This window comes from Notolepis coatsorum (assembly GCF_963971535.1).
Source record: "Notolepis coatsorum genome assembly, chromosome: 5".
Classification (NCBI taxonomy): Eukaryota; Metazoa; Chordata; class Actinopteri; order Aulopiformes; family Paralepididae; genus Notolepis; species Notolepis coatsorum.
The window spans coordinates 121952403-121973095 of record NC_140169.1 but is presented as its reverse complement, the minus strand read 5'-3'; the positions used below and the strand labels follow the sequence as shown (position 1 = coordinate 121973095).

At 43.8% G+C, this 20693-nt stretch overlaps 1 protein-coding gene across 1 annotated transcript in view; it reads left to right on the top strand.

Moving 5' to 3' along the window:
• The window catches only part of LOC311228327 (cyclin-dependent kinase 19-like), a gene marked incomplete at both ends in the record, with an annotated part of 184626 nt that overhangs the window by 130388 nt on the left and 33545 nt on the right, over positions 1 to 20693 (top strand). Inside the window, 8 exon segments of the mRNA XM_084314236.1 lie at positions 197 to 236; positions 4512 to 4655; positions 8606 to 8675; positions 9490 to 9562; positions 13692 to 13789; positions 14065 to 14143; positions 16013 to 16024; positions 16028 to 16228. Of these exon segments, the coding sequence (XP_084170362.1) occupies positions 197 to 236; positions 4512 to 4655; positions 8606 to 8675; positions 9490 to 9562; positions 13692 to 13789; positions 14065 to 14143; positions 16013 to 16024; positions 16028 to 16228 (717 nt within the window).

Here is a 20693-nt window from a genome sequence, read left to right as displayed (position 1 = left end):
AACATAAAAGCCTGAGCTTTGTGTCTCATGTTAGAGAACAGCAACTCTCTCAATGTCTCTCAACAGGCCTGAATATGTGAACCTAGTCCAGGTTCACAGAGGCGTGGAGCCGGTCTGGTCCATAGTACTATCTATATAATATTCCAACCTGCTAAACTCTTGATTATGTGAACATGTCATGCACTTTGCTCTGTAGCGCAGCGGAATGAAAAGGAGGAAGGTGGACATTGTCGAAGGCAAGAGTGACAAAAAAATCACCTTAGAGTGATGATGAACCGTTAGATTAAGACAACTGGATAGGTTCAAGGGCTGCCCTGCATAGTTGATTAATCTGTCAGTTTGGTACAGTATTAGTGGACCAAGACTTTGTTAGTTGATTTTAAAGGACCGTACCAGTCTAAATTTGACTTCTCGCCATTAGCAGAGATTGCCCGTCTACACTTATCTATACATCAAATGTTGTGTACATAAGTGTATATAATGTATACTTTAGTTACTAAAGTTTAGTAGGTCTAATTTTTTAATCCCATTCACTGTCATTCATATTGAAACAGTGTGTAAAGACACTCTAGGTATAGGTAGTTCACCCTTTTGAAAGTCACTACATCATTTATTTGATCTAAAATTACTGTATTACTGCAATACAATCCATTCATATTCACGCATTGATATCAAATCACTTTTACTTCACATTTACTTACAGAGTTCTGGACAGGGTCCAAGTGAACTGGGAAGCATGTGAAAATGTATTTGCTCTCTTTTTTGTATTTGTGTATGACTACCACAGCCTTGAACCATGCAACACATGATTTATATTTTTAGCTCATACAAGCAGAGCACAAGTCCAACTTCCTCTTCCTGTTTACAAATCCACACACATCTGAGGTGTAATTTTCAGCCAATTGTTGACCTCCATTATACTTCTGAGCTATTGATCACAACAGAGCCAAGGGAATCGCTGAGCAGAGAAAGCTGAATTTTAGCTTGATGAGCTATTTTAATGATACAGTGAGTTTTAGCTAACGTTGACACTAATTTTCAGGTACATTCTGTTAGGGCTGGGCGATATAACGATAACGATAAATATCGCGATATATTTTAATAATCGATATCGAATATCGAAATTAAATAAAAATCGAAAAATATTTTTTTTTAATTGTTTTTTATGTTTTTTTTTTTTTTTGTGACCTGCAACAGGGCAGTTTTAAAACCAGAGACAGTGGACAGAATTGTCTTTCTTGCCTGCAACTTAAAGTAATGGCTTTGCTTGTCCAAATGACAATACTGACCAAATTGAGATTTATTTTTCTCTTGTCCATTTATTTTGTTTGCTTTCTTATTTAAAATACAGTTTGAAACCGTCTGTACACAGTAGGCTATGTGTGCTACCAGAACTAGACTCCAGTCACGAGTCACGGTGCACATGTGCGGTGGTTTGTCCACCAAAAAAGCGCCAAAAGATCGAAAATAAACTAGCAGAGCCAGAACTGTTCAACTCCCCTGGAGCCACAGCCAGCAGAGAAGCCGGTTTACTTTCGCTTTTAAACCAGCTACAGCCTGAGAACTGGAGTGTGAGGGGATGTAACACTAAAGATGGCGGCAATGACAAAGAATTGCTGCAAAATAAACATACATCTGTTGTTAAAAAAAATAAAAATAATTATACTTATAACAATTTCGATAATTATCGATATCGAGAAATCGAGTTATCGCGATATGATTTTTTTCCATATCGCCCAGCCCTACATTCTGTAACGTTTATTGAATATGGACAAAACATGAACAAAGACAATATAAACAAAATAAGGTTTACAGTATGTAAACTACATGGACGATGTTGACAAATGGACAGTGACATGTATTATTAATGAATTAATTAACACTGGTATGGTCCTTTAAGACTTGCTGAAAGACCACCCTGTCAGCCATTTCTAAGCGGGAGGACATGTTTATGGTGTGATTTATGTAAATAGAATACAACTGATAATAGCTGGCACACATTTACCAACTACTCAGGAATTCTGATGCTGCTGAGCTCAGACTGAAAATGTGAACTAATCACAGAATGTCCTGGTACGTTCTGTGTCGCTGGCTTGATGGTGTAGAATATGATTCCTCAGCTTGTCCTGATTGAGTCAGTTAACTCATTGACCGCCACGCTATTTTCCCATCTCTACTCAATGGCGCCAGCGTTATTGACCATTTTAGCGATGTTTGCGGACACATCGTGTGTTTTGTATTATAGCTATGGAGACAATAGTATGGCTCATTTGACAGGCGTTGTTCATAGTCCAACACTGACTAACCAGTTAATCTCTACATACTTTAGTTTGTGCGCTATTCAATGCTAAACATCACCCCCAGGGCCGCCTCAGGGGGTGTGCGAGCAGTGCGGTCGCACAGGGCCTCGCGGGAAGGGGGGCCTCGCAAAAAAAAAAAAAAAAAAAAAAAAAACGTATTTATTTTTTTTATTATTATTATTTTATTTTTTTTTATTTTTTTTGCGAGGCCCCCCTTCCCGCGAGGCCCTTTTTCATCACAGACCTAAAATCTAGTTTTGCTTATATGCTTATATATTTCACATTAGACACGTTTGTAGAATGTGTCTGACTTCCTGCCTCTGCGGCTCTGCAGACTGCAGTTTTCCGGTTTCTGCGGATTTGCTGCTCTACAGATTTTAGGATAGTGTTTCCGGCCCGTCCGCCGTAATACCAAATAGAAGAAGAAGAAGACACACGAGGTAGATAATTCAGCGCTATTCAGAGGAGCCAGTGGCAGTGGATGTCTTTTCAAAAGCAGCATGGATCAGAAGAAATTACACCGTGGGCCAAGAAAGTCTCCTTCCAACTTTACCATTGGCGCCGCATTGATACTGCGTTATGGTGAGTCAACCTATGATTATATACCCGCCGTGGACCTATCTCTCTTTCTCTCTCTCTGGAGCCAAACTGGTCGACTAGCTAATATAGTACTACTAGTACTAGCTAACGGTGTGTGCCTGGTGAGAGCACCTGGCTGTATGTAGCCGCATAGCTTGCTTCTGCGTTAGCTAATGGTTAGCACAAGCATCAAACGAACGTTCCCAGCTGAAGCTAAACAGCTAACTGGCTAACAGTTAGCTCAATCAGCTGTTAGCTAATTAGCTGTTAGCTTGTGCTAACCATTAGCTAACGCAGAAGCAAGCTATGCGGCTACATACAGCCAGGTGCCTGATTGAGCTAACTGTTAGCCAGTTAGCTGTTTAGCTTCAGCTGGGAACGTTCGTTTGATGCTATCAGTTAGCCTTGAGAATAGCAGGGGGTTCTGGCACTCTGACTACGACGACATCATCTTTGACAGAAGATGTAGTCGGGCCTGCACCATGACAAGGCTCTGGCCATAGCTTATTTGTCCCGACAGCGAGAGGCCTTTCGTCAACGTGGAGACCTGTGTTGCGGCCTTTCGCCCTGCGTTCCTTTTGTGCAGGTAAGATTAATGAAGATGTCATGACATTACCCCACTCTTCCTTCCTTCCCCTCCCGAATGTTTTGTTAATAACGATGTTTTTTTCCAGGCAAAACATATGTTACTTCACAACATTTGGAGATACGACATGTGCTGTGTGTGAATTCATTTGTTCGTTTGTGTAGCTTGGGTAGCGTTGGGCCGTTGGCCAAAGCTGTGTGTGGCCTGGTGTCACAGTACCTGGCTAGCCTATTTAGCTGATTGTTGGATTTAAGTGTTGATCTTTGTCCTTTTGGATCTCTCATACATGCTCTAGTCTCTCTCTAACACACACACACATGACAAACACACATGTTCTCTCTCTCTCTCTCTCTCTCTCTCTCTCTTTCTAACACACACAGTCTGCCTATGGCGGCCTTTCTCGATGGCTAGGCTGTGCTCAAGGATCTTCAGTCACAGTGCTCAGGTATTCTGCCACTGTGTACTCTCTGTTTAGGGCCAAATAGCATTTCAATTTCTTTCCAATGTGTCTCTCTCTCTCTCTCTCTCTCTCTCTCTCTCTCTCTCTCTCTCTCTCTCTCTCTTGGATTTAAGTGTTGATCTTTGTCCTTTTGAATCTCTCATACATGCTCTAGTCTCTCTCTAACACACACACACATGACAAACACACATGTTCTCTCTCTCTCTCTCTCTCTCTTTCTAACACACACAGTCTGCCTATGGCGGCCTTTCTCGATGGCTAGGCTGTGCTCAAGGATCTTCAGTCACAGTGCTCAGGTATTCTGCCACTGTGTACTCTCTGTTTAGGGCCAAATAGCATTTCAATTTCTTTCCAATGTGTCTCTCTCACTCTCTCTCTGTACACTGTATATTGACTGTAGAACGGGAGCTCTCTCTCGCTCTCTCTTTTGCTATATGTTGATTGTATCATGCCCCGCCTCGGGCAGCGCTATTATTTAAGAATATGTTGACTGTCTCTCTCTGTCTCTCTCTGTCTCTCTCTCTCTCTCTCCCTCTCTCCCTCTCTCTCTCTCTCTCTCTCTATGTATGTGTGCGCCATACGTCAGACATTTGGGCAATTGGCTGCATCTTTGCGGAGCTGCTGACGTCGGAGCCCATCTTCCACTGTCGCCAGGAGGACACCAAGACCAGTAACCCCTACCATCACGACCAACTGGACAGGATATTCAGTGTCATGGGCTTCCCAGCAGGTCAGCACACACACACACACACACACACGCGCGCACACACACACACACACACACACACACACACACACACACACACACACACACACACACACACACACACACACACACCAATTACCAAAGTCAGTCACCAAGTCTTACCTTTCTCTCATCCTCCACTCATATTCCCCCTCCTGCAGAATTCAAACAGCGTCTGACAGCTCTCTGTATCCACGCTGTCATCCTGCATCCCAGCACCACCCCATTCTCCTCCTTAGATTTTTTATTTGTTAGGGTACTTTTTTAATAACAATCACGATAAAAACCTTGGTCATCACCATCATCATCACCATCATGATCATCATCCCATTCACAGTCAGTCAACAAGAAGTTTAAACGAGAATAAATCAAACAATTCAGGGGATGCATTTCTTTCAGATCTCAGGTCACTGAAAGGATTTCCCAGCAAGCCTGCACACACACACACACAGACACACACACACACAGACACACACACACACACACACACACACACACACACACACACACACACACACACACACACACACACACACACACACACACACACACACACACACACACACACACACACACACATAGAGATGCACCTTTTAATCAATCATTGGAAACATTCCAGCATGAAAAAGGTCCACCCTCTTAACCTGTTAAGCTGTAGGGGGACCCTGCTGTTTTTATCAGAAATTGATCAATACAGACCGTATTAGATCCAAATGTGGGGTATCATTGGAAAGCCACACTCATTGGCTAGAACCCTGTCCAAGATCTTTCGAGATTGCCAAATGATTGATGGAGCTAGAGCCCCGGGAGTCGGGGTGGTGATGTGTACTTTTATTGTATCAACACTTTCAATGCCAACGACGTTTGTTCATGCCTTTCATTGCCAACGACGCAATATGTCGTTTGTTTTTTTATTAGCAATTTGAATTCATATTTCATCAATCTAGTCTCACGTTAGTGCTGCAAACTCTCTCTGAGCTCCATTGGGAAAATACCGCCCCCTATCGTCTCCATGTGGTACTGCACCCGTTTGTAATGGATTGCATGAAAACACATGGGGGGGGGGTCCAGTTTCCTCATTTTACTTCTCGCGCAAGCCACCCGAGACGATCGGATTCATTATGGACCATCAGAACAGCGTGGAATACATATTTCCAGTATGCAGCGTTGGATCAATAAACGCGATCGATATTTGTAATGGCGATCAGGAATTGCAACAATTTTTTTGGAGAACATCTGATCTGAGGTAAGGAATCTATTTTACCAGTCTTAGGATAATCAGAACTTTTTTCACAGAGATATCAACATTTGCCCTGTGTGTGTGTGTGTGTGTGTGTGTGTGTGTGTGTGTGTGTGTGTGTGTGTGTGTGTGTGTGTGTGTGTGTGTGTGTGTGTGTGTGTGTGTGTGTGTGTGTGTGTGTGTGTGTGTGTGTGTGCTGATCAGGAAATGAGAGAATAGATTTTTCAGCTCGCTTCTCTAGCGTGCATAAGTACACATATACTATCGATAATCTAGCATTTATTTGAAAACGATTCATAAATAGGCCGAAAAATTACAACGTTTTTTGTGTATTCCAGAATATTCCAGTAAAGGGCGATTATCATAGAATCTTTATATTTTCTTGAAACTTAAAAAAAAACTAGCGATTTTCAAAATGGTATAAAACGGAAATGAACCGATTAAAAAAAACAATCCGTTTCGACAATGTTGACTGCAAACAAGTCATTGATAAGCGACGGCCAGATTAGACACATAGCCATAATTTAAGACATAGATTATGCGTTCACAAATGCAAGTGCTATATCATTGAAGTGGGTGGCGGCATTCAAGGGGGTAAATAGGAAAACACGGCCGGCACGGAAAGTGTTAAAAGAAATACACACCCGAGCTGCTAGAGGTCGGCAAAGTGGCGCCTCGCGAATCGTCCTCAAGAGGGCCCACATGTGGGCACTTGGATGTTGAGAGGTTAATGTTGTGTTTTTTTTCCAAATGTATCCAAGAGTAAAGACCTTAATACTATCAAAACAGCAGTCAAAGTGTATATTTTCATTTTTAGCGATGTTTTATAAGATTTACCGAAAATAAGAATTTATCGGAAAAATGCTAATTATATCAATTTTATCGTAAAACCGTGAGGAAATGACTAAATCCAGATTTACCACTGTCATTGGAAAGAGGAGCCTTTTCCCTATCCATAGATGTATGATATGGCCATAATAAGGTCAAGGTCAAGTTCAAGGTCAAATATGAATTTATAATTCAAATGGATTATAATTTATTACTGTAAAATACAGCAATTGTAACATGGTGTTATTCACCGGCACAGATGCAAAATAAAATCATAATTTATATTCTCCATTTTTCTTATTACAATTTACTCAAGCCTAGTAACAGACACACTATTTCTGACACTGGGAATACATACCCCCAGGTCCCTAGATGTTCCTAGATACCAAGAACATGCAAATTTGTAGTCCATTGTAGTAGTCAAGGCGAGACATGACTGTTGATTGTTGGGTGGCATCTTTTGTCAGGAAGGGGCAGATCCTTCTAACGTTGCTCAGGAAGAATCTGCAGGTTCTGGTTGTTGAGGCGATGTGAGCAAAGAAGTTCAGCCGGTCATCAAGGACTACAGTACAACTAGGTTCTTGGCGGTCGGGGACGGAGACACGGCTATATTCTCCACTGTGATCGAAAGGTCAGTCAGCAGGTAGGATTCGACCGGCAGGTGAAGTAGCTCAGTTTTGCTTAGGTTCAGTTTGAGGTGATTGGTCACCATCCAGGCAAAATGGTGGACAGGCAGGCCGAGATCCGCTCAGAGACTTGGGTATCTGAGGGAGGAAAGGAGAGGAAAAGTTGAACTTCTACCTAAAGCCATGAAAAGTTAGCACTGCATCTGATTACCAGTTGTACATGGTCTCTCTACTCTCTCCCTACCTCTCTCTCTCTCATACACGTGAATTTTCTCTCTCTCTCTCTCTCTCTCTCTCTCTCTCTCTCTCTCTCTCTCTCTCTCTCTCTCTCCCCCCCTCTCTGGGGCATCCGAGGACAAGGTTTTGGGGTTGCTTGCGATAATGAAAAGGCCCAGGGCTATAGGGGGATATAATTTATAGGATTCTATAACATTTGGATTTACTGCAAACTAATTCTCATACTCTGGACTCGTTAGGAAAAAAAGTGACAGCTCTACAACCAGCTAAAAGGAAGGCAGTCCAGTCCACATCAACCAAAAAAATAATAATAACTACTGTTAACAGAGTAATTATGGCACCACAACAGATGGAGTTGTGAATGAATAACCTCTGGTAATGTCACGTTAGATAGCTTGACAGGCAAAACTTGAGCAGTAATAACATATCCACCATGTCCTTCTCTCACATTAATTTCTTCCTTGGGTGACTTACTGCCGGTTCAGATTGAGGTCCTTCATATGCTGCCCTGATTAAATGTGGCATAGCGTCCATTTTGATGTCCAATTCAAGGGAACGGCCTCGTGCCAGTACCAAAGAGTCTCTGCCTGTATTACAGTCCACTGCAGGTGACAAGCGCTGTTTGAGAGCTGATTACCGGAGGCTCTGAGCAGTGAACCTGTGTAATATCGCCTTCTTGTGTTTGAAAGTTGTAACTTCATACTGAATATCTATCTATCTAATAGACAATGATGGAAGTTAATAGAAATAAGATACTTGTTGTTGACCAATTTGAAATATATTCGAGAATGCAGGTCCTTGGCCTGCTTTCCGTGTGCACAACAAATATTAGGCTGATTGGCCCAGTAGTATGTGAGATTAGCTGCGGACAGATGCATACACATGCACACACGAGACCAAACACATTATCCGCTCCAGGTTACCACCTGGCGGAGATAATAGAACACACCCATTATTGTAGTTTGGAAACCATGGAAATTATACATGTGTTTTTAACTCCTCAGATAAGGATTGGGAAGACATCAGGAAGATGCCTGAGTACCCCACCCTTCAGAAAGACTTCAGGAGAACAACGTGAGTTTGAGGCCTTGAGCTGTCAAAAGTGTGATGTGAACCCTTGCTGCCCTAGTCAATAGGTGCTAATATGTATGGTATACTGTAGTAGCCTGCACTACCATGTAGTAACATGTACTGCTAGTATGTACTGTAGTAACCTGCACTACCATGTAGTAACCTGTACTGGTATGTACTGTAGTATTCTGCACTACCATGTAGTAACCTGTACTGGTATGTACTGTAGTATTCTGCACTACCATGTAGTAACCTGTGCTGGTATGTACTGTAGTATTCTGCACTACCATGTAGTAACCTGTGCTGGTATGTACTGTAGTATTCTGCACTACCATGTAGTAACCTGTGCTGGTATGTACTGTAGTATTCTGCACTACCATGTAGTAACCTCTATTCCTATATGCTTTATTATATCACCAAAAATGTCAATCCTATAGAATTCAGGAAACTCCAACAGCACTTTGGAAATCCTACAAAAGTATTTTGGAAACTAAATTAAAATCCAAAAGGATCGTACTGGAAATGAAAGAAATCCTACAGGACCTTTGAAATTCTGTAGGAGTCTATTGGAAGCAAACTTGAAATACAATAGATCCTACTGGAAATTAAAGAAATGTAATAGGATTTAAAAAATCGTATTAGATGAAATTGGAATCAAACTTGGAAGCCAAGATGATCCTACTGGAAATGAAAGAAATCCTACAGGATCTTTTCACTAGGGTGTGTTGACCTTGGAATTCGACAACCTATTTTGCAAAAGGTCAAAGGCAGTTCAGATGCTTTTAAAAATGTTTTTGTGTGTTTCATCATTTGACAGGTATGCAAATAGCAGCCTAATCAAGTACATGAAGAAGCATAAAGTCAAACCTGACAGCAAGGTTTTCCTGTTGGTAAGTACTATGGATGCACCAATCGGTCGGCCATGATGGTTCACGTTGTGCACACTAGAGCCTGACACAGGAGTGGACTTTCCTAATTGCCGTCCCGCTCCCCTGGTTCAATGGAGGGAAAAAACTCCCACCCCGATCCCGAAGATTTTGATGTGAGATTCTGGCCATCTCGTCTCTTTTTACTATGCAGAGTATTGCTCTGTGGACATGTCTTATATATATCTTTCCCCTCACTATGCTATACATGTGTGGAATGACCAATAGCCGTGTTTCCATCCAATTGTAAAGCAAACTTTAACATCAACGTCAGAAAAGAACATCCATTGAAAAAACTATGCTTGGCTGTCTAGAATTTACTACTATTGGGTAGGTTCTTTCATGTCAGCTCATACAAGCAAGACAGAAGCGCAGGCTAATATTCTGATGCAAGAACCAACATAAGTGACTGTACATAGTTCTCCCCTGCGCATCAGCGCACCTGACAGTTCTGGGGAATTCGTGATGGAGTTCAGAATCAAGAAAAACATCACACATCTCATGGGTAAAAATGTATATAGAAAGAAATTCACTTTAAAATGAAAGTATTGATCCCATCCCACCCACTCCCATTCATCTTTAGATTGATTCATGAAATTGACTCCAGACTGACACAATGTCAGGCTCTAGCACACACAGTGGCACAGATGGTAACATCACAGATGGTAACGTCACACATGGTAATGTCACAGACCGTCGGTGACAGCCAAACACACGCAAACATGCCACTGGTTTGGAAGTTCACAAAGGTGACAAAGGTGACAAGTTGTACTACCTGTGAGACCAAAATAACTATGAGCAGAATTGGTTGAAGGTTTAGCGACAAGTTAGTCTCGTCCTCCCACTCCTGTGTCTGTCAGGTGAGCTGCGTCTCTTGAGTAGTTTATTTTAGTAACAAAGCTAACTGTTGGACATAGCTGCAATAAAACAGACGTACCATATTGTGTCTCTTCAACTAAAGCTTCTCCAGGATTGATTGATTGATTGAAAACTTTATTAACAGATTGCAGAATGGGTACAATACAGTACAGCTCAATACACACCATTGTTAAGGGGATGCAGACCAGAAAAAGACTTTTGTCTTGTTTACATCAGGGTCCCCCATTTTCAATTCATCATAACATATATATGACATACAGATAGACAGTACTGCTACATCTATACATTTATGACATACCAGATTTACAAATACAGTACTGTTTGTGATACCAAAAGAGTCTAAAAAAGAGAGTATATACATTTGACGTAGAAACTGTACATTGGAGGAGGTTGGGTAGGTGGGGTGGGGGCGGGGGTTGGGTAGGTGGGGTGGGGGGGGAACTGTACATTGGAGGTGGTTGGGTGGGTGGGGGTTGGGTAGGCGGGGGGGGTGGGGTTGGGTAGGTGGGGTGGGTGGGTGGGGGACACTGTACAACTGTACAAGCAAAACTGTACATTGGGATATCGACAAAACCTTACTTTGTCCCAAGAAGAGGGTCTTGTGTATTATTGGGTTAGGACATTTACTGTACATTTACAGGGGCCAGTTTCGAATTGCAGTCTCCCGTAGGTGCACTTTGAGAGTGGTTTTGAAAGTGGGTAGTGATTCACATTCCTTTACAGCTTTGGGTAGGGCGTTCCACATTGATGTGGCATAATTGCGAAACGTATTTAGTCCCTTGTTTGAGCCAAATCTGGGTTTAACATGATTTGTTGATCTCCCTCTGGTGTTGTGGTTGTGGTATTCACTGACCTTTGGGAAGTATTTTGACATGTACATGGGTACCTTAGTCGTATAGTGTATCTTGTAGACCAGGCCCATTGCAAGTTGCTGTACTCTGTCGTCTACTCTAAGCCATCCTAGGTAGTCAAAGTGGGCAGGCCAGGGGTGAGGTGGGTTCTAGGGGTACGGTCAAGTAGTAGTCTGACCAGTTTGTTTTGTGATGTTTGTAATCTTGTTTTTAGCGCCTTTGAGGTGCTTTGGTACCATGAGGTGCAAGCATAGCCGTAGTACCCTTGAATGAGCTACTATAGATCCATTTTCACCTTGATTAGTCCAGTAAACAGTGCATGCAGGAAAGGCAGCATGGCAGAATTGGTCTTATCAATCACACTAGGCTGTCAATCAAAGTAATTGGGTCAGAACTAACCTCATGAACTGGCCAGGCTTGAGGCGCCACAGATGCCATAAACCTGGTTACACAATAGGTATTGGCTGCTATTTTTATGTATTGGAAATGAATGAAACATAATATTTGTATACAATAACCTGGATCACGTTTTTATTTTGAGATTTCTTTAAGTGAGAGTTTGAGAAGGCCCTGTAATTAGTAGTCCTGTAGTTTCTCCTGTGGAATGTTCAAATGTTTTATTATGAACATACAATTGAATCTTCCATTCAAGAAGATTTACAAAAATGTTGTGTATGCTATCAATTAATAGTCAGAATCTGCCAACAAAATTGCATTCTGTGTACCCCTATCCTTTCACTGCCACACTACCAAATGGTTAACCCTTTCACTGCTACAATACACAGAAGGTTAACCCTTTCACTGCCACACAACAGCAGGTTAACCCTTTCACTGCCACACTACAGAAGGTTAACCCTTTACTATCACACTACCGACGGTTACCCGTCGGTAGTGTGATAGTAAAGGGTTAACCTTCTGTAGTGTGGCAGTGAAAGGGTTAAGTACTGAAAGATATGACTGGTTTTCGTTATGATTATAACAGGATAAGTACGTATGTAAATACTTTTATTCTTGGATTTTGCTAAACTGGATAGTTGTTAAAGTAGAACCACGGTGTGGGTTTGTTGGGAAAACAGATAACAGTCTGACCCTGACTCGGCCATCTCAGCTAAAACGTATACAATGCACATTGGAAAACAGAGAGAGACAGAGCTCAAGATCGGATAGCATTCCTGAAAAAAATAACAACCATGCTCAGTGGACAGACAGCCCCCCCCCCCCCCCCCCCCCCCCCCCCCCCCCCGGAATGGGGAACAGGGGAGGGGCGAAGCCGGACAGACAGACAGAGAGAGAGAGAGACGGGTAGAGGGTAGGGGAGAGCAAATTTTTTTTAAATAACCAACAGGTCAAAGTCAGTTGGGTTCTGACAGAGCAGAGAGCAACATCGGAGAGAGAGGAAGGCCTGACGGAGGGCTGGGGGAGAGGAGAGAGCGAGCTAGAGAGAGATAAGCCGACCAACGATGAGAGAGAATGAGACAGATAGATCGCTTTTCTTTGAGTTTTAAAGACTTTGTTTTTCATTCTGTATTAGACCTCCGTTTTATTGTAAATAAACATCCTTTTGATATAAACAGTCTGACTTCAGCGTACGATTGTTCGAAAATGCACTGGGGAAGAGATAGTGGTGTCTCAGCCAGTAAGCCGTGGGAGGACGGAATTCCAGCACGAACGATTGCCTCAATGAACCAAACAACACAACGCAGAGATCAGAGACAACACGGACAGAGGCTGATAATGATCGACGACCAGGCTGAAACACCATAATCTTACAGTACATACTACTGCTAGGGGTGTTACGATATCCTTACAGTGTATGAAATGTCAAACCACATGGATGATTCTCCTTCTCTTCCCTAGGTCTATAATTTATTTTCTCAGTTCAATTGGTGGTATGGACCTCAAAATGTAAATGCATATAGAATCTAAAATGACAATGACAACACACAAACCACATATTTTAATATAGCGACATTGTGTGCTGTACGTGTCGTGAATCTTATCTATGTAGCATCTCAATACACTCGCTTGCAATACTGACAGTATGACAACATCAAAGAAGGTTCTAAATATAACCTACAGCCAAACCTGTTGTATATTTGATGGATTTGCGTTGGGAGCCTATGGCGTCAAATGCAGCTGTATGAATGTTTGTTGCAATGAATAGTTTAGTGTTCCTGACTGAACTACACAGTTGACTGAACGCAATAAAATCCAAAAGATAACATAACAAAGAACAACAACAACAACAACAACAACAACAACAACAACAACAACAACAACAACAACAACAACAACAACAACAATGTTGCTAAGTTGTATTATCATCACCACAAACAAGTGCTATTGTTCATTTGTGTTTTCAGCTCCATAAACTGCTCACCGTGGACCCTACCAAAAGAATCACATCAGAACAGGCACTACAGGACCCATATTTCCTGGAGGACCCTTTACCGACCACAGAGTAAGAGCCCATAAACTGTGTTTTATAAGTGTTTTTTTTTTTTAAGTCACAAATTTGCAACGTTATTGGAGCTACAGTCCAGATACCGCACCAGCTAAATAAAAACAGGCCCATGTTGATTTATTTCTTGAAATGTGAAAGTTGAATATGGCTTCCTGTTTTGATCCTTTTTTCTTTTTTTGATGGGAATTGGGTTTTGGTTTGTAAAAGGGTATTTTCTTTGCCAACAACCCATCAATACTAATCATCTTAATCTGTCTCATGGTCCCTTGTAGTGTGTTTGCTGGTTGCCAGATCCCCTACCCGAAACGAGAGTTTCTAAATGAAGACAAGCCAGAGGAGAAAACGGAGAAGGTAATTATCCAAGACCACTGTGGGAGAGGATCCAAATGCACTGTTTGTAGATATACTGTGGACGCTGCTGGTTACAGGGATTAGATAAGTACTGGGGTTTCTACAGAGATCCCACCCCTTATGCAACAGGGATGCACCAATAGGGAATACCCATTCTTCTTCCATGTTGGGGGATACAAAGTTTGCTCTGTGCAAAACAACGGTTGCTATGTGTTGATATATGATAGTTATCTAAACATTTAATAAATTGGTGTTTTATTACCCGATCTTGTAAACGAATCACAGTGGAACAGCTTTTACAACATTTTACCTACTTTTCTTTCAAAATCAGTTACCAATGGTTACAGGCAGCCATGTTGGAAGAAATAGAACTTAACTGAAAAGTGAGCCAATACCAGGCTAAAATTAGGGTATCTATATCTGATACCAAGAGTCATGAACATGTCAGAAATCATAGCAAAGCTGAAATAGCTGAGATTTCTCCCTAATGGCTAGAAATGAATTATATCTCAATCATTTTTGTTCAGTGACCCCAAACTATTGGTCCAAGTCTACACTATTCAGTATGTATCCCCTACCTACAATACCTACAACAATGTGATGCATAAACCTGTCTGAGCGGCCTGCTATCACTGTCAGGAGGGCAATTTGGAGAGGAAGAAAAACACAAGCTGGCCAAACAAGACTAGTTGCACTACAGCTAGATAGCAGAAAACAGGTAAACCCTACCTCTGTAGTCAAGGTGACAGAGTATGTGCTTGAAACATCTTCATGGGTAAGCGCCAAACCCCATGTGGCCCGGCCTAAAGCAGGTACAGGGCTTTGTGAGATAGATGGTTTACAGCGATCCCCTGGTTTAGACCGATCCCCTGGTTTACACCGATCCCCTGGTTTAGACCGATCCCCTGGTTTACACCGATCCCCTGGTTTAGACCAATCCCCTGGTTTAGACCAATCCCCTGGTTTAGACCGATCCCCTGGTTTACAGCGATCCCCTGGTTTACACCGATCCCCTGGTTTACACCGATCCCCAGGCTCCTGCATCAGAAGTAGCAGTTTGTGTCAAGTGGGCAACAAGTATCGCCTTGCACAGCATCCATTTGTCAGGAAGGTTTAAATTGATCTCTCACTCGCTCTCCCACTTTCTTGTTCACTCTCTGTTTCTGTCTCTCTCTCTCCCTCCTTTCTCTTTCCACGAAGCAGACTAGGCATGAGAGAGCCTCATTGTTTTAGCCAGTCCGTTCACGTGTCTGAGTCGCACGTGGGGCTTATGGGCGCTATGGGAACTGCTTGGCTTGCAGAGTAAATCATCTCAGCAGCACAGCTATTCCGGCGTCATAACGTGATTGGTCAGTGAGCTGCCCTTCAAATGTCTCCAAACGTGTTGAAACAGATGTTTCTGATGTACTGTAACTTATTGTGAAACTAGTGACTGACTAGTGCACTTAATGGACATACTGTCTATGACTATGATACGCGCACATACACACACACACGGCAATATGGTCCACCATAACATAACTGTATATTTGTATATAGTACTCATTACCTTTAATTCTTAAGCTTAGCATTGTATTGTATTTTATTCGTATACATTTTTATCATGTCTATTTTATTATATATTCTATTTTATTATTCTATTTTATTATTAGTATTTTTGCACAATCAAGGCCACCTTCATTTCACTACATGTCTCGTGTATGTATGTGACAAATAAATCTCTTGAATCTTGAATCACCATTTTATCTAGCTTTCAACCGAGCAACAGGTGGCTTGGAACCAAAGAGGCTCCAAACGTGTCCATCTTCGTCTCTCCAGCTGGGTTCTCATGGACTGGCCTCTGTTCCTCTCCCTCGTCTCCCTTCATAGAACCAGACACAGTAGCACCAGAAGACCACTGCCCAGAATCAGGCCCAGACCCACCAGCAGACAGCACCCCAGCAGACTCCCTCCCAGCAGAGCTCAGCCCAAACCAACGGCACCACGGGGGCCACGGGGCACGACCAGGGCCCCCTCAACAAGAAACCTCGCATCGGGCCCGCTGGGGCCTCCTCGGGCACGGGGGTCCTGCAGTCAACGTACCAGGTTAGCATTTTAACCTCCAGGGATATAATAATAAACTGGACTTTCGAAGAAGTCTTTACTCATCATGCAGTGACACACACATGCGATGGGCGGCACACACAGAAACACACACATGCAAATTTCTTTTTGGGTTGCCAATGAAATTGAGTCTCTGCACTTGACCCATCCCGTCGTCCTTCCCCCCCAAGAGCAGCTGGGAGCAGATAGGGGCTGCGGCGTGGGGCCGTGCCCCGGGGATCAATCCAAGTGCTCCTGTCCGTCTTCGTCAGGGACAGCGTTAGTGATCTGTTTTTTCATTGGGTTTATCTTATCGGGAGGGGAAACCCTTGCGAGCACGGTGAGAACATGCAAACTCCACACAGAAAGGCCTGGGAGATACCCCACCTGGATACCTGGCAACATGGAAACCTGGTCCCCAAGCGGGAATCGAACCCTGGACCTTCTAGCTGTGAGGCGACACCATTCAGTGTCATCCCCTGTTGACTCTACTGGCAGTTAGTAGCGAGTTAGTAGCGACAGTGGCTCGGGAGGTAGAGCAGTCTTCTGGTAATCCGGTCGTAATCGTTTCCCGCTCCTCCCGGGCAGCGTGTCGCAGTGTCCTTGAGCAAGACACTTAACCCATAACTGCTCCCGATGAGCAGGTTATATTATCGTATAGCTTACACTCTGCTCTCTAGTGGAACTATCCCTTTATCCAATCTAACAATGAATAATTTTTCTCCACATGTACACACCCATCCGCCTGGCCACACCCACATCCGCTCCTCTACATAAGCGGGGTCGTGGCCACACTAACAGCTCCTTCCCTATTTTCACCACCGTAAAGTGCTTGTATACACCACTTTAAGTTTAGTGCTGAAATAGTTGTTGGAAAGGAGCTACGTTGACATTGTATCTTTGTTTTTTTCTCTCTCGCAATTTTACGAAAAAAAACTAAGAGATAATGTCTTCAACGTTACCCTCCACCAGCGCTTCACTATCACTGCGTCCTCCGTGCGTCGTGGGGCATCTCTGGCTCCGCGGTCGTGGCAGCCAGGTCCGCCTGGGTGGCGCCCGGTGGTGAGTTTGCCTCGTCGAGGGGCCATTGAGCCTCCATCTCCTGTGAGATGGCCGTGTTCCGGCCCTGGTTCCCCCCGCCAGTGGACAGTCGGCCCATAGGCCGGCAGCTCCTCTGGTGGCTGAGGATTTGCGTCGCAGACTCTTCGCCTCGGCTTGCTCTCGTCGTAAGGCGGCGACAAGCAGGGGTGAACGGCCTGGTTTTAGTGTTGCGCTGGAGCCGGACGAGAGTTCTCTTGCCTCTTCTCCATTTCCGATGGAAACTGAGGATTACATGGAGGGGGCGGGAGCTCTTGTTCGAAGCCCCAGTAGAGACGTATCACTCTCCCCCTCGGGGAGTGGCAGGGAGTGCTGCGTCTCCTTGGGGTCCCTTGTACTCCAGGGTTGGGTTAGAACCTCCGACCCCGTCGGACGTTGGCGCCCGAGGCAGCCTCCCGTACGTGAGGGACGCGAGTGACGTGGAGGGAGGTACGCAAGGGGAGTTGCTTGCCTTGTTCCCCGAACTCATGGCTCCCCTGTTTACCCCTGCCCCCCCCCCCCCCCCCCCCCCCCCAACATATGATTTTTGTTATAAATAAAAAAGTACCTCCTGGTGAGGGACTGTTTTTTGTTACAAAACGTGTGTTTATTCACTATATATTGGGGATACGATGTATAACCCTCACCCAGCTGTGGGGTTGTGTGTTTGCTTAGGGAGTAGGACAATTTACTTGAATTTTATATTTCTGGTCGTTATATATACGTGTGCTTAGCAAGGCCTGTGGCTAGCACTCGGTCGAAAGATTTGTCTTCTCTCATCATGAAGAAGACGGTGTTCTTCTTGCAGTAGTAAGAGTGAACTTTACCTTTTTTATCGCGTCATATGGGACCCATATCTGTGTCTTTTTGGCCGGCTTCCTGCCGCTCGTCCCAGGCGGCGTGGAGGGAACGTTATCTGGTTTCTTGTTAGAATTACCATTGATGTGTTTTGGGTCTCGACGTATACATGGCGCTGGCCCTGGGTGCTTTCAGTGTGGAACCACGCCATGGGCTGGCGCGCCTTGGTTGCTCATTTATAAAAACTGTGTTTTTTATACGAGCGACTGGGATGGAGATTTTATCTCTTCAGAGCGCCAGTAGATCAAAGCATTGGCGGAGGGGTCTCACGCCCATGGGGTGGGCCACCGGGTACGGTGCATTCGTGTTCTGACCGTCTTGGTGGCGCTCTCTGTGATGTTTTGGATCGACACGCGTACCTACCCCCCTCTTAGGACTGGGGATGGCGGCGTAACTAGGACACGGGACTGGTTCTGGTCGCGCCGGACCAGGTCAGTTAACCCGTTGTCCGCCGTGGGGTGCAGATCTGCTGTTCTGGTACCCTGAAGGACTTTGTGCTTTTCCGGGGGGAAAATGCCGGATCGGCCTGGGCGTCGCAGGGATTGATGTTATGGATGTGTTTGTCATAGGTATGTCACTACGAGTTGTCCTTCACAGTGTGCTTGGTCCATATTGTGTTGTACCTTGCGCTGTACTAAGGGGACTGGTCCGTCTCCATTCGTTTTCACCCCTCCCTACCCCTCTGGCATCCCTGTGTACGTCCCGGTCCGCCGGGCCCAGGTCCGGACTCGTTCTCGTCTACCTGTTGGCCTGGGTTAACCCCTTTTGAAAACTACGTTTGTGTTTCTGAGTTTTTTCTTGGGGGGTTAAGGGAACAACCGCCTCCTGTTAAACTAAACTTAGGGGGGTGGTTGATTCCCCGGTGTGTTGGTAGCAGAGTCGACTCTCGGGTTGAGGCCGGGCTTGACCCCGTCTGCCTGCGAGTGTGCCCCCGCACCTTTCATGACGTCTGCCAATCATGTCAGCCTTCTCTTGGACCTCGACCTCTCTAAGGGGTCGGGTTTGTGGAGGCTGCGACATGGTGCACAGCATTCCGAGCGTCCCTTCCGCCGGGGTGCTGTTTTCACAGTAGACCCCTTAGGCGCCTGTCTAGTCCGCAGTGCTCCGGGCACAGGTCGAGTTATGCTCTTGGGCCTGTTGCCGGGATTGAGGGATCAACCTCTTGGGGGTTGTCTCCCCGGTGCGCCGACTGGCCCCACAGTATTGTGCGGGTGTAGCCTCTATGGCAGGGGTGGCCAACCCGCGGCTCGCGAGCCACATGCGGCTCTTTGCCCGTCAATGTGCGGCTCTTCCATCCATAAATTTTTTTTATTTTTTATTTTTAATTTTTTTATGTCACTCATTCCATAAGGACGTAGAATAAACATTTAATTTTTTTTTTAAATGGTCCATTTGTATGTTCTTGGTATCTGAATCTAGGGACATATATGGATCAGTGTCAAAAATAGTGTGTCTGTTACTAGGCTTGAGTAAATTGTAATGAACCAAAGGAGAATATCAATTCTATTTAAAAAAAAAAATAATTATCGTTGACTGTGAATAACACCATGCTAAAATTGACCAGACCTGAAAAATCTAAGCAAATGAATAAAGGGAAGATGATTAAACAGAAGGTTTTGTAGATACAGTACTGAATTCTGCCATCTTTTTTATAATGTGAATTTCTCCACCATTTTTCATCATATTGCAACACCGTTTTTTGCAAGACGTTCACAGAAAGGTAGAGAAACTAACTGCGTTCTGTTTTATGGCAATAACGTTCAGGTTTGTGGGAGATAATCCCAAAAAATAAGAGAAATAAAAAAGTTAATCCAGAAGTCAGATGATTGACAGGGGCTGGTGTGAGCTGGGTAGGGTAGTTTTTCGAAATTTGAAAGCCCTGAGTCTCTTCCTTCAAAAGACTACACTCACTTTTAACGTGATGCTGAAAATATACACTTTTACTGTATATCTCGGGCTTAAGAGGTTAACCATGTGAGGCCCAAATTAAAAAGACATTAGCAACTTCAGAGGCCAGAGGGTGGGACATATAAACACATTTACTATCAAATAGCATTGTGAGGCTGAACAACAGGACCAATTGACTATACATGTGCTTAAAGGGGAACTATCTTATAAATGGCCTTTTTCAGTGTTTACCATTGTTTCTTAGCTATGTGGACTTATATTAATAGGATCTATGTCTCTAATTCTCATATTGGCGCATTCTTCCAATTCTCCTCTCACAATATTCACCCTCACTGAGTCATCTGAAAATGTGCATATCTGTGATGTCAGAGATTTCTCAGCTGCATAATAATGTGGCAGTTGATGTGGCAGTTGGCACCAGGCCACACAGTGGTTGGAGCCCAGCCTCAAAACGGCTTAAGATCTTGAGGTAGAAAAATGCGGTTTTTGAGTACTTGATTAGAAATACAAAACATTGAATTTTTTTTTGGAAAAAAACCTAGGTGTTCCATAGACTCACAGGAATTGTGTAAAAGTGCCCAAATAGTGAAAGAAATAGTAAAATAGTTCCCCTTTAAACATTTTT